This window comes from Diceros bicornis, chromosome 3 (assembly GCF_020826845.1).
Source record: "Diceros bicornis minor isolate mBicDic1 chromosome 3, mDicBic1.mat.cur, whole genome shotgun sequence".
Taxonomy (NCBI): Eukaryota; Metazoa; Chordata; class Mammalia; order Perissodactyla; family Rhinocerotidae; genus Diceros; species Diceros bicornis.
The window spans coordinates 57,716,568-57,728,653 of NC_080742.1; the positions used below are offsets into that span (position 1 = coordinate 57,716,568).

At 38.7% G+C, this 12,086-nt stretch overlaps 1 protein-coding gene across 2 annotated transcripts in view; it reads left to right on the plus strand.

Moving 5' to 3' along the window:
- BMPER (BMP binding endothelial regulator) overlaps positions 1-12,086 on the plus strand; it is a 231,279-nt gene that overhangs the window by 48,640 nt on the left and 170,553 nt on the right. For both annotated transcript variants that reach the window (XM_058569040.1, XM_058569050.1), the window contains exon 4: positions 8,269-8,351. In XM_058569040.1, the coding sequence (XP_058425023.1) occupies positions 8,269-8,351 (83 nt within the window). The remainder of the gene's footprint in view (positions 1-8,268; positions 8,352-12,086) is intronic.

Here is a 12,086-nt window from a genome sequence, read left to right on the forward strand (position 1 = left end):
TGTGATATTGTACTATAGTTATGCAAGATGTTAACATTGGAGGAGGCTGAGTGAAAGGTACATGGAACCTCTCTGTATATGTTTTTGTCTCTTCCTGTGAATTGATAATTACTTCAAAATAAAAAGTAAAAGAAAAAGGGGGGTGATGGGATATTTCTGACAGTTATTTTTTTGCAATGAGCCCTAAACATCCTATTTAGTCAACTGTAAAGGTTACATCCATATAATATGCTTCCCAAAGTATAAAAATCGTGCAGGGCACTACATTAATCACCCAAATGGCATTTCATATGTGTGTTGTATATAACTCATTTCTTCTTTATGTTCATCGGAGAGATTTTCACTGATATCTTTGAAATTACTTTGGGGAAACTGAGGGTTCCATTCATGACTTTTTGTCTGTAGCCACCATAGTTTACCCTATGAGGTTATTGGTTGTTTTGCTGTCTTCAAATAAATTTCATTTTCTTAGGCTGCTACTGTGCACCCCAAACTGGGAAACATGTTCCTATTTTGACAAATGCATGAATCCAATCTTAGATGTTTGGATTTGATCTTTTGCTTCCTTATTATTTGTTGCTTCATAAAGTCAAAAGGCCTAAAGCATAGCATAGCACGATTGGTAGCCAACAGTAAAGGTGTTTAGAACAGAGTTTAAACATAAATCCACAAAAGCAGGTCTTGCCTCTTCAGCCACAAAACCTGCAGTTTACTTTATAATATTGGTTTTCAGACATCCCTGGAACATGATTAAAGTATCACTGAGAGGCAGCATGTCATCTTCCGCAGGGCTGTCATTTTCACTCCTGAAGCTGCCACTTTCTGAGCTCCTTCTGTGTGCCTGCAAGGACCCGAATGATGAATGGAACGTGGATTTTGGAGTAAGATAAAAAGAGTGGCTGTGTGACCCGGACAAAGTAATTTAGCTTTTCTGAATCTTGGTTTCCTCATTTTTAAAAACTAGGGGTAAAATGTTTTCTATCCTAGAGCACTTTTTATGAGAATAAAATTAAATCACATGTGGAAACCCAAGGACCATGCCTCACCTGGAATAATTATGTGATGATTTTCATTTTCCCTCTTTTTTCTTTTTTCCTGTTGGGGGATTATTTATGCAGTATTTTTGAAAATATTTTTTGGAACTCATCTTTGGAAGTGACCTCTAGTGCCATTTCCCTGCCCACATTGGAAAATGAGTCTTATGACTTCACAGAATTCACAGGACAGTCTCTTCTGGTTTTTCTCCTTTCTCCATTTTTGCTCAGTATGAGCTCAACTTTGTTCTTTCTCTTTTGCCTGTTGAGAAGCAATAGGTGTTGGCTGTTTGACAATGGGGTGCTAGGGTAGAATGGCTGTGCAGTGCTGATTCAGCCCAGAGGTAGAAGCACTCCCATATTTAGAAGTGTTTATGGTAAGAACAGATCAAATGCAGGAATGATTGGTGATGCAGCTTGTACAAAAAAGTTGTTGCAAGCATTTTTCTCCTTTAATGCATTGCATATTTCCTTTATTGTATCAATTACATTAAAAGTTTGAAAACATATTTTATTGAATAGAAGCCTAATTTATTTGTGGCTCATAGAATCTCTTTTATGACTTTAACATCAATGCCAGATATGGTATGTATTATCATACTATAAAGTTATGAGATTGGTCCTTTCAACCACAATTTCCTCACTTTACAGTCTTCAATAAACACATAGATTAGAAATCCAACAAAGTCACATGGAGACTTTGTGTTCCTTTACACTGGTGAAGGGAGCTGACTTTGCAAGTCATCTGTGCTCATCTGACGTTTCTGCCTATTTAGGATTTCATTCATAAAGCCATCAAAAATTAAGTAAAATAGCTTTCTACCATTTCTTTTTCTATTGTTGACTATTTCACTTCAGTAATATATTTAGTTCCTAACTGGAAAACAAACCAAAAAATCTATGAAAAGGAATGTTGTGGCAAGGGGAACACACCACCCTTTAAGAACTCAATACGTGGGTCTGATTCTTTCTCTTGGGATTGAGGAAATGGTTTGGCTATAAAATTCCCATTAGCCAAAAATAAGCAAAATTGCCTGCAGGATTCATGGTAGGTACAGCCTTGAAGAGTAATAAAAGCCTGTTTTAAATGAACTCCTAAGGACACAGTTTAAGCCCCAGAATGGCTAGTTAGATTTTATGCTTATCCCTTTGATTATACTTCCATATGTTTCTTGAGAACAGTGTCTGAAAAGTGGTTCATTAAAAAAAATTGTATTGGGCTGGAGTAATTTGGGGCTTATCGACCTAGTCCAGGAGATGGAGGTGCCCTGTCAGGTGGCGTGGAAGCAGCAAAAAATGGCAGACCTGTCTGCTCTGCTTCCCTGTACCATGTGACATGAACTGACTTCAAAGACCCGAAGTTTGGTTTAATTTAAGTAAATATGATAGTTTGCATGCTACCCCCCCCCAAAAGACAAGAATAAACTAGTAATTTGGGGGGGCCAAAGTAGGTTTTGGAAAGAGGTACCCTCCTGAAAATTTACTTACGATGAGGCTTCCACAGCATGGGAAGAGGGCCCTGAGAAAGTTGATACACTTCTCATTTCTAAGGTTCAGTAGGTGCTGGGATGCTCATGGACTTGCCTTCATTGTGTTTAACCATAGCTGGCCTGGTCCATGGGGGAGTGGAGGAGAGGGTTGGTATTAGAAGAGACAGACTGACGTCTGAGTTGCTCCAGGAAAGCTTTGCTGTTTCTGGAGGTGGAATAGTGAATTAAACTGGTCCACCTGTCCAGAGGAGAAGACAAGAGGTCCAGGAAATGTCATCCTTTCTATGTTCTTTTTCTGTGGTTTGCAGGAATAGCTGTAGGTTGATGCTTACTATTTAATACAAGTGAAAGCAAACATTTATTACATACCTGCTACACACAAAGTAGTGAAAGGGATTTGGAAATGGATATTTGAAAGGCCAAGTGTGCGTGGAGAAAGAGCATAGGAGCACATCCTGAGTAGGATGTTTCCAGAGGCTATGATCTTGAGGTGAGTCTTGAAGGAGGCATTAGCCAGGCAAAGAAGGGGAGCCTGGGTGACCTACGGGTCATTGTGGGGACAACAGAGATGGAGGGAATGGATAAGATCTGAGTTTTTCAAGAAGGGGCCAGCATTTGCAAAATCATAGGATGAGATCTCCTGACAATATTTGGGGGAATTGTAAGTGCAGCATGTCTGCAGTGTGGGGAGTTTGGGAGCAGCAGATAAGAGAATGAAGAAGTGAGTCAAGGCCAGATCTCAGAGTTGTATATGCTAAGATGTTTGAATTTTATAGTAAAGGTCAGTGTTTTTCAATCCTGGCTGCACATTAGATTCCTCTTCTATTTCCTACTTCCAGAGACTCTGATCCAATTGGTCTGGAGAAGAAAGGTTAGGGATAGGTACCAGTCTGCACCTCAGCCAGGCTGAGAACCATCACTCATTGATAGAGTTCAAGTGTGTGAATGAGGTAATAAGACTTGGATTAGAAAGAGCATACACTCGTAACTGTGCAGGAGGATGCTTGAAAAAGGCCCCTATCCCAGCCAGGAGAAACAATCAGGGAGCCTGTTGTTATAGTCCAAGTGAGAAACAACCAGCAGCTTAATTGAGGCAGGAGTAGAGGGAATACAAAGATAATTGGAAGAGAACATCTAGAAGGTATCTGTGTGTGTGGGGGAGTGGAGGGTAGGGGACGTGGAGTGGAAGAAGGAAAGCGTGGTCAGCCCGCCACAGAGAAGTCCTGTAAAATAAAGACTGGGTATCCCTTGGATTGGGTACTTAGTAGGCAGCTGCATCCTGAGAGAGTGATGTTTCAGTGGGATGGTGGAGGCAGAAGCCAGATAGGCTTGGTCGAAGAACTTGAACCTGCTCTAAGTAGGATTCAAGTTCATTGTGATCAGGGAAAGGTGGATAATTCCAGGGACCTAAATGGAGTTCCAGGAATGAAGAGAAAAGGCTGGAAAGGTAGATTGGGGCCACATGGTGAGGCTCTTGGGTGCCAGAGGTTAAGTTATTGGTAAGGGTAAGATCCAGTTCTCGGCCCTTAGGCTAACATTAACATGAAAAATGAAAGAATTAAGGCTGGAAGAGTGAAAGTAGGTGGAATTAAGGCTCGTTAGAAGGCCAACGCCATTTTTTATGGTCCCGATGATTTTTAACAGCTACTTTAACAACAGAATGATGAAAATATGTGGTATTCTTTCTCCCTTGGGATAACGTGGCCACTGAAAAAGGTCACAACTAATAGAAAAAATGAGTTTTATTGCTTAATTGTGGATTCAATTTATTTATGTTCTTCCTTTTCCCTTGCTACATGTTTTTTGTGTAGACTAGTTGACTAGTTCAGGCTTCTCTACAAGAATATGTGTGTTTAAAAAAAATGCTTTGAAATTCTTTCCCACCCTGAAAATATTTAACACAAAAAACGCCAAAATACATACACAAGTAATGTGTAGCTAGTTTAGGATTGTTTTTTTTATTATTATTATTATTTTAGATGTAAAGAAGAAGAATTTGGAGCTATGTGTGATGGTTTAGATCAGGGTTTCTCAACCTTGGCACAATTGACATTTTGAGCTGGTTGATTCTTCGCTGAGCATTCTAGTGCTTAATAGCAAACCCTGGCCTCTACCCACTAGATGCTTGTAGCACCCTTATCCTCCAGTTGTGACAACCAAAAATGTTTCCTGCTATTTCCAAAAGTCCCCTGGGTGGGGGATGGGGAAAAGATAAAATCACCCTAGATTGAGAACTACTCGTTTAAATATATTCTAGGGATTTTATCAGAAAATAATCACTTCCTCCTGCTGCAGTACAGATGGTTTTATTGAAGCTTGTAGAATCTGAAAAGCTTTTTATCACCAGAAGAAAACTAATGAATGTTTATAAATTCCTTTGTTGAAAGTTTATTTAAAAATATTTTTTAAAAACGGCAAAGCTACTCTACTGGTTGCCTAACCAGTGTCTACCCCCCTTACCCACTCTTTCATTTTGTTCCTGGATCTGCTATCATTTAATTTTACAAGGACAGTGTTGGCTTTTCTCCTAGGCTATTAAGTCCTCAATGTAAAGGATAATATGAATTGGAAAGCACCCAAATAACACAGCCGGTTTAGACCTGGATATGAAAATGTGGATTTCATGCAGGACCTGGATTCTAATGTTAGTTTCACACCTAATGCCTTCTGACTTTGAACAAGTCAGTTTAGTATTTCTGTGAAAATTTTCTCATCTGTAAAACGAAGTAGATAATTTATATTCTCTGTAAATTTGCTTCTAGTTCTAAACATCTAAGATGGAAATATTTTGATTCTTTCTTTGGGTTTTCTCCCCACTCCACGACACATACCCCAAGACAGTGCAACCCAAATGTGCTCTGCAGGTCACCAATGATCCATAGACTATGATGCTGGTCTACAATGAAATAAATGCAGAAATGGAGAGTAAACAAAAATGTTTATTATAATTCAACAGAGTAATTCTATGCCTCTTACATATAATAGTAAAAAGTTGGGCTTATATTTTGTCTTAGTCTTTTAAATTTAATTTTTCTAATAATTCCTTTTTATTATATTTTATGAAAGTGTCAGTCCACATTGGATTGGAAGAACAAAAACAAAACAAGCTGGTCTTTCACTAGAGGTAGTTTGAGAAGCACTGCCTAAATGTATGATGGAAAATTTTCTTTGCCTCTCTTTCTACCCTGGCCAATAAGAGATACTTAGTATATTCTTCTGACATTTCAATAAAAAGAAGGGCAAGATATTGCCTGTCTGCCTTATTAATAGAATAAAGTCGGTGGCCAATAAAATTTATTATAAAGAAATTTGCCTTACAGAAAATAAGAAGTAATGCTGGAGTAAATATGAGGTTCTCTTTGATTGTCTGTATGTGAGTCTTCATTAAGTCTTGCATTTAGTGTTTTGCATCAAGATGACATGTTTATCTTAGAACAGGAACCCAAAAAGAGTAGTGAAAATGTCCTTTTTAAAATTATCTTCTCTCCAAGAATCCTTTACATATGAAATCTGTTAGAGTGCTTGGTATACTGAAGTGTCCCTAACTGGCTCATGCTAATGAGGGTAGGTGATGAAGGAAAGGGTAGGGATGATACTCACTAGAGAGATTAGCACAGATGTTTTTGAGTCTATTCTGTCATTCAGACTCATCCCACATTTGGGAAAATCTATTATATGGACTCAAGTGTGGTAGACTGACATGTAAACAAGGGCAGTTAAGCAATGAAGCACTTGGCAATTTGACCTTGGTCTTTACATGTTAAATTATGGTGGCAAAGCCAGACTTCCAACTGACAGTTATTTGAAGCAGAAAATGTTGCTGGGTTCCCTGCACTGTGGACCTCTTGTTCCAATATCTTTCATCTCATATTGAGTGGAATAATCCAGAGGGGCCTGTCCTACTCCTGAGAGCTCTTTGCACATGACCTGGCATTGTTTAGGACCGGTCTCTCAGCCTGCAGTTCCTGCCTGGTGTATATGGGTTTTGTAGTGCATTTCCTCCTCCAAAGTAAAAAAGGCAAGATTTTTGCCTGCCCTATTAGCCACATAAAATCACCTTTTCTTTCAGTTTTTTTAATCCAGAGGATGAAAATATATAACATATTTGGAAACGCCACTGGCAGACTTGGCAGGCGTTTCATATTTACTTGGACTTAACATGAATTGGATTTGGTCCTCTGATTTCCCAGCCTCCATCTTTTGGAACAAGTTATTTATTATCCAAGTGAGTCTGTGTTAGTGGCTCAGACATGCACATGGCACGTCTATTGTAAGTGCATTTGTTCAGTAAGATTTATGCTAGCCCAAATTGTTTTATGTTGGTTTTCATTGTTGAAAATTTACTGTATTCATCCTCGGTTTGGCGTAAGTATTTGTAGTGTGCTAGGGGTTCCTGTGGTTGAGCATTTTATCTCTGTAACACTTCATGCAAAGGAAATTAAAAAATATACAGTGAAAGCATTTCCCTAATATGTTTCCAATCAGCTGTGTACTTTAGTAATTTGATTTGTAGGAACTAGAGAACACAGTATTACTGAGCTCTTTTCAATCACTCATAATTCTCTGGGAATCAGATCATGGTTCCAAGTTTATGAAAATGTCTATTAGAGTCCTTATTATTCTGTTTATATGCATTAAGTTTTTTTTTAATTATCACAGCAGTATCTAAAAGAATTCAGGGAAGGAGGTGAGTCTGTGTCTTGGACAAGAAAAACTGATGTGAATTGAGGTTGACTGGCTTGCCAGAAGTCAATCATTGGTACAGAGAGCCAGGCCCTTTTATTTCTGCATTATCCCTTGTGTGTGTTCCTGCTTCTGTACTCTTTGCGCTAAGCAATCGGACTGTAATTGGTAAATCCCTTTGCCTGAAGGGCTCCTAATAATCTAACATGCAGTGACTAGAGTAGCCAAGTGCATCTTCCCCAAAAGTATAACGCACAGGGTGGAGGGTGTTATTTGGACAAACTAAATCAAGATCTTTGCACCATTATTTCTTCAGCTCTTTCTAAGGGACTTAAGCTAACTGGCTAGTTTCCTCTTTTGAGGATCTCTGGCCTTTGACATCTGTTTTTGCCAATCAATGAGCATGACTTCTGTTTTGGCTAGTGAATTAACCTGTGATCATCCATATATTGATAGCTTCAGATTTCCTAAATCTAGTTCACTACCTAAAAGTAAAGTCAAAGTGAAATATGAAATCATAGCTCTCAGAGCTGGAAGGCAAGACTTGGAATATTTCACCTGGTGAAGACAGTAACTTTGTCAAGAGTCTTAGATGGGTATGGAATTTTTCAATCATTTCCTATATTTTAATTTTCTACTTTTATTTCCTGCCATGTTTTAAATTTCCCTCTTGACCTTCAGCAATTTTGTGTTCATTGAGTCTTACGTAAAATCCCCTTTCGCAGTGATGTTTTCAGCCCTGGTCCTCCTCGTACTTCACTAGGCATAAATAAAGTCACGGGGTTATGAATTTTGGCCAATTGAATTCATCAGTCCATGATTTTCCGTTTGAAAATATAGTCCATGAGGTTAATCTTCTCAGTAGTCAAAGAATTAATGTAAGTGAAAGCCAAGTAGATATTTAGAAGGCTCAGTTGTGTTTTGGGGAAAATAGACAAGAGCATGATAGTTCTTAGGAGCGCTAGTCCTGGCTTAGAAGACATAACTTCCATTGCTCCAAAGATAAAAGAAACCTACATTCATTCTTGACCTTTCTTCCTGCTTCTGTGTTTCCTGTCTAGGTTGTACCTATGAAGGAAATACCTATAACAGCTCCTTCAAATGGCAGAGTCTTACAGAACCCTGTGTCCTGCTCCAGTGCCAGGTAAAGTCCAACTATTTTACTCTCCGTTGTAAAGGAATCTGTAAAGTCCTCCTCAGAAGCTCCTTTCAGACAACACAGAACAAAACTCTCCCCCGCAAAAAAAACGCCAAACAAAAATGAGAAACAAATGAAAAACCAACTGTATCCTTATGCATATTTATTGTGACATTCACCATAACAAGACAGGTACAGGATAGATATTGTATAGAATTTGCTCCCAGAAACACACGGTGGAATTGTTCACCATTGTTAAATTGTGCCTGGAAAAACTCCGAGAAGATGCATATGTCCTTGGGGAAAATTCATGTCTTCCTGTGAGTCAACTTTGAGCAAAACACGAATTCCTTGAAACACGAAAACTTTGAATAAAACACAGAAAGAGGTATTGTTAGAGGATATATGTTTTCCTTCTTTGATTTAGAAACAGTTTGAACTGGAGCCAATCTGTAAACTGTATTAAATCAAAACAATTAGTACACTGTAACCTCAATGATTTCAACCCGACAAATTTAAGAACTACCACGTTCAGCTCCTAAGGAGCCCACTGTGGCTGGTGCTTGCTGAACTCTGAAAAGAGTACAGACTCCCCGTGACTCTAATTGTTACAGGTGTTAAATACAGCAAGATAAACCAAACGGGAAGTGAAGAATCTAAATTTTCAAACTCCTTTTCTTATCTCTAAAGAAATACTCTGTTAAACAAATAATGCTCATCTAAATTTGACATAATTTAAGAATTCTTTTCTGTAGAGAAGATACCAATAAGTCACTTTACCCCCCAGCCCATTTCACTGTCCAAGGATATGCTGTTGCATTTAAAGGAGAAAAAAAGGTTAGTATAATAATGCATATTTTTCTCTGATCTTATCCCAAGTATTTTGACATTTAGTTTATTGAAATCAGAATTTTATGTAGTCACATTCTTATTATATGCCCATAGTGGGCATGTTTACTCGTAAGATCTTCAGTTATTTATTCAACTAAATATTCAGCTTATTTCTGTAGTAAATCTAAATTATTTGTGAAAATAAGAAGTAGGTAGAAGAAATGTAAATAATAGATTAATTGAATCAATAAGTATTTGATGAATTTTTACTCTGGGTTATAGATTCAATCAGCTCCACGGAACAGAGAGGAGGGCCATGAGTTTTTATAACATCAAAAGGCCACATACTAAAATTTGCACCACCACACTCCCACCCTGCTCCTTGACCAGTGAAATTTCCACTCTTTGACAGAGGCACTCTGAAAGCCATGGTTACATTGTCTTTTAAACAAGAAAACTGCATGCCTTTTGAAGTAGCTATAACCTTTTTTTTTTTTTTTTTTTTTTGGTGAGAAAGATTGGCCATGAGCTTACATCCATTGCCAATCTGCCTCTTTTTGCTGAGGAAGATTTGCCCTGGGCTAACATCTGTGCCCATCTTCCTCTATTTGGTATATGGGACGCCGCCACAGCATCGCTTGGTGAGTGGCATGTAGATTCATGTCTAGGATCCGAACCTGCAAACCCTGGGCCACCAAAGCGGAGTGTGTGAACTTAACCACTAGGCCCCCGGGTCGGCCCCATATAACATTTTTATACCACAGTCAGAGGTCTTGAAGATCCTCAAGTTGAGTTGCATGGGCCAACAGTGAATTTTGCTGCCTTTGGATGAAGAATTGTTTAAACTAAATGAAAACTATTATCCGGGAGGGAATATTTTGTTGACTGAATAACACATTAAGCCATTATCAGTTGTCAACACTGAAACTCCTGTTATCTATCATCTTTGGTCATAGCCACTCAACAGGGCCCAGAGAGAATGATGCAGGAATATTGAATTATTATTGGAAGAGATCTGAAAGACCCATAGCCCTGGGAGTCAGGAAATGCTGAACTGCAGAATGCAACACAGAAAGGGGACGTTACCTGCCAAAGATGAACTTTGCCTTTTAATTTTCCTCCTTTTTAAAAACTTTGCCTAAGTCCTGCTAACTGGTTGAAAAATATCATTTCATTCAATAACCCGTAAAAGAAAACCTCTGTTAAGGTATTTACAAAAAAGCTGCTCCTCTGCTCTGCTGGCACCTTCCACTCCTACTTACTTTCTTCCTTCTTTAAGGGGAGGAGATCTCATCTGTGAATGTAGGAAATGACCATTTACTGGTACCCGTCAGGGAAGTCTTCGTTTAAGACCCTCCTTTGCAGAATGACACAGTTGCAACCTCTGTCTCCAAGAGCTTCTCTTCTCAGGGCACAGAATCAGTAACAGAGCAGAGAGAGTAGCGTACTGAGTAAAATATGGGCTCTGCCATTCACATCCCTTGTTACTTAACCTCTCTGGACTTCACTTTTATCCCCTGTGAAATGAGGATAGTACTATTTCATAGGGGGTTGTAAGGAATAAGAGAGACTGTCATTAAAAACACTTCTGGTAGATCCTGCATATACTGGGTACAACTAGGTACCAGACAGATCACAGCTAGTCTAATGATCTGGTTTATTTCCATGGAGTTGAATTCTAGCTTATTTCTCACATCTTCCTACTGAAAGAGTTCTGATGGTGAAAAACTTACCTTTATTTACCACTTTAGTTTCTTACTGGAAGAGGAAAATCTGAAGATCAGAGACAGGAAATTCATGCTGGGAACTAACCTGAATCCTCCATCTGGATTGCAGATCCAGATGGAAATTGATCTTGAGCCATAGCTTTTGCATTGCTTCAGTTACATAACTAAAGCCCAGATCCTTTCTTGATGTTGTATATTGCCTGTATTTTGGCAGTTGTTTTTTTCTTTCCCAAATGTGATATAGACTACAATAAATTCCACTGGTAGTGGAAGACTTAGGCCTGATAGATATGAAGACATTTAGGATATAACCTTCCTTGTTGGATTGAGATGATATGGTAGCAGGTGGATGAAGAAAATTATCTGGTTGTCAAACTGTTACATTTTTTGGGGCCTGTGCTACCTGTCCTCTCAAAACAAAATTAAACAAATAAACAAACACAAATTTATTTGTAAAGTGGGTAGAGAATATGGATAAAATTCTCCAAAGGCCAACTCTGAAAATTAATTTAAAAAATGTTTCAATTGACATTAAAGTATTTGAGTCCCAAGATCAGTTTGCAAATGAGTACCTTGATTCCACTATTAAGACCTAAAGTCTCTATTTTGGCATATATAATATGAACTTTAAAATAGTTTTATCTGGGGCCGGCCAGTTGGCATAGGAGTTAAGTTGGCACATTCTGCTTCTGTGGCCTGGGGTTTGCTGGTTTGGATCCTGGGCGTGGACCTACTCACCGCTCATCAGGCCATGCTGAGGCGGCATCCCACATGGAAGAACTGGAAGGACCTACGACTAGGATATACAACTATGTACTGGGGCTTTAGGGAGAAAAGAAAAAGAGGAACATTGGCAACAGATGTTAGCTCAGGGCCAATCTTCCTCAAAAAAAAAAAAAATAGTTTTATCTAACCTCTTCATTTGATGCTTGAGAGCCAGGCTCTCTGTGAGGTGGCGTGAAATTGCTAAGATTGCAGAGCTGGTCTAGTTATTTCCAGAAGGGAGGTAAGGACTTAGGTCTCCAGATGCCAATCTGAAGTATTATGCTTTTACTCTGTGCCTCATAATTAATGAATTCTGGGCTGAAAGCGTAATGTCAATTGTAGAAAATATAGTAAGTGATGAAAACTTAAAACAATTGTGAATGAACAGCTACACTCTGTCGGCTACACAGCAAGAACG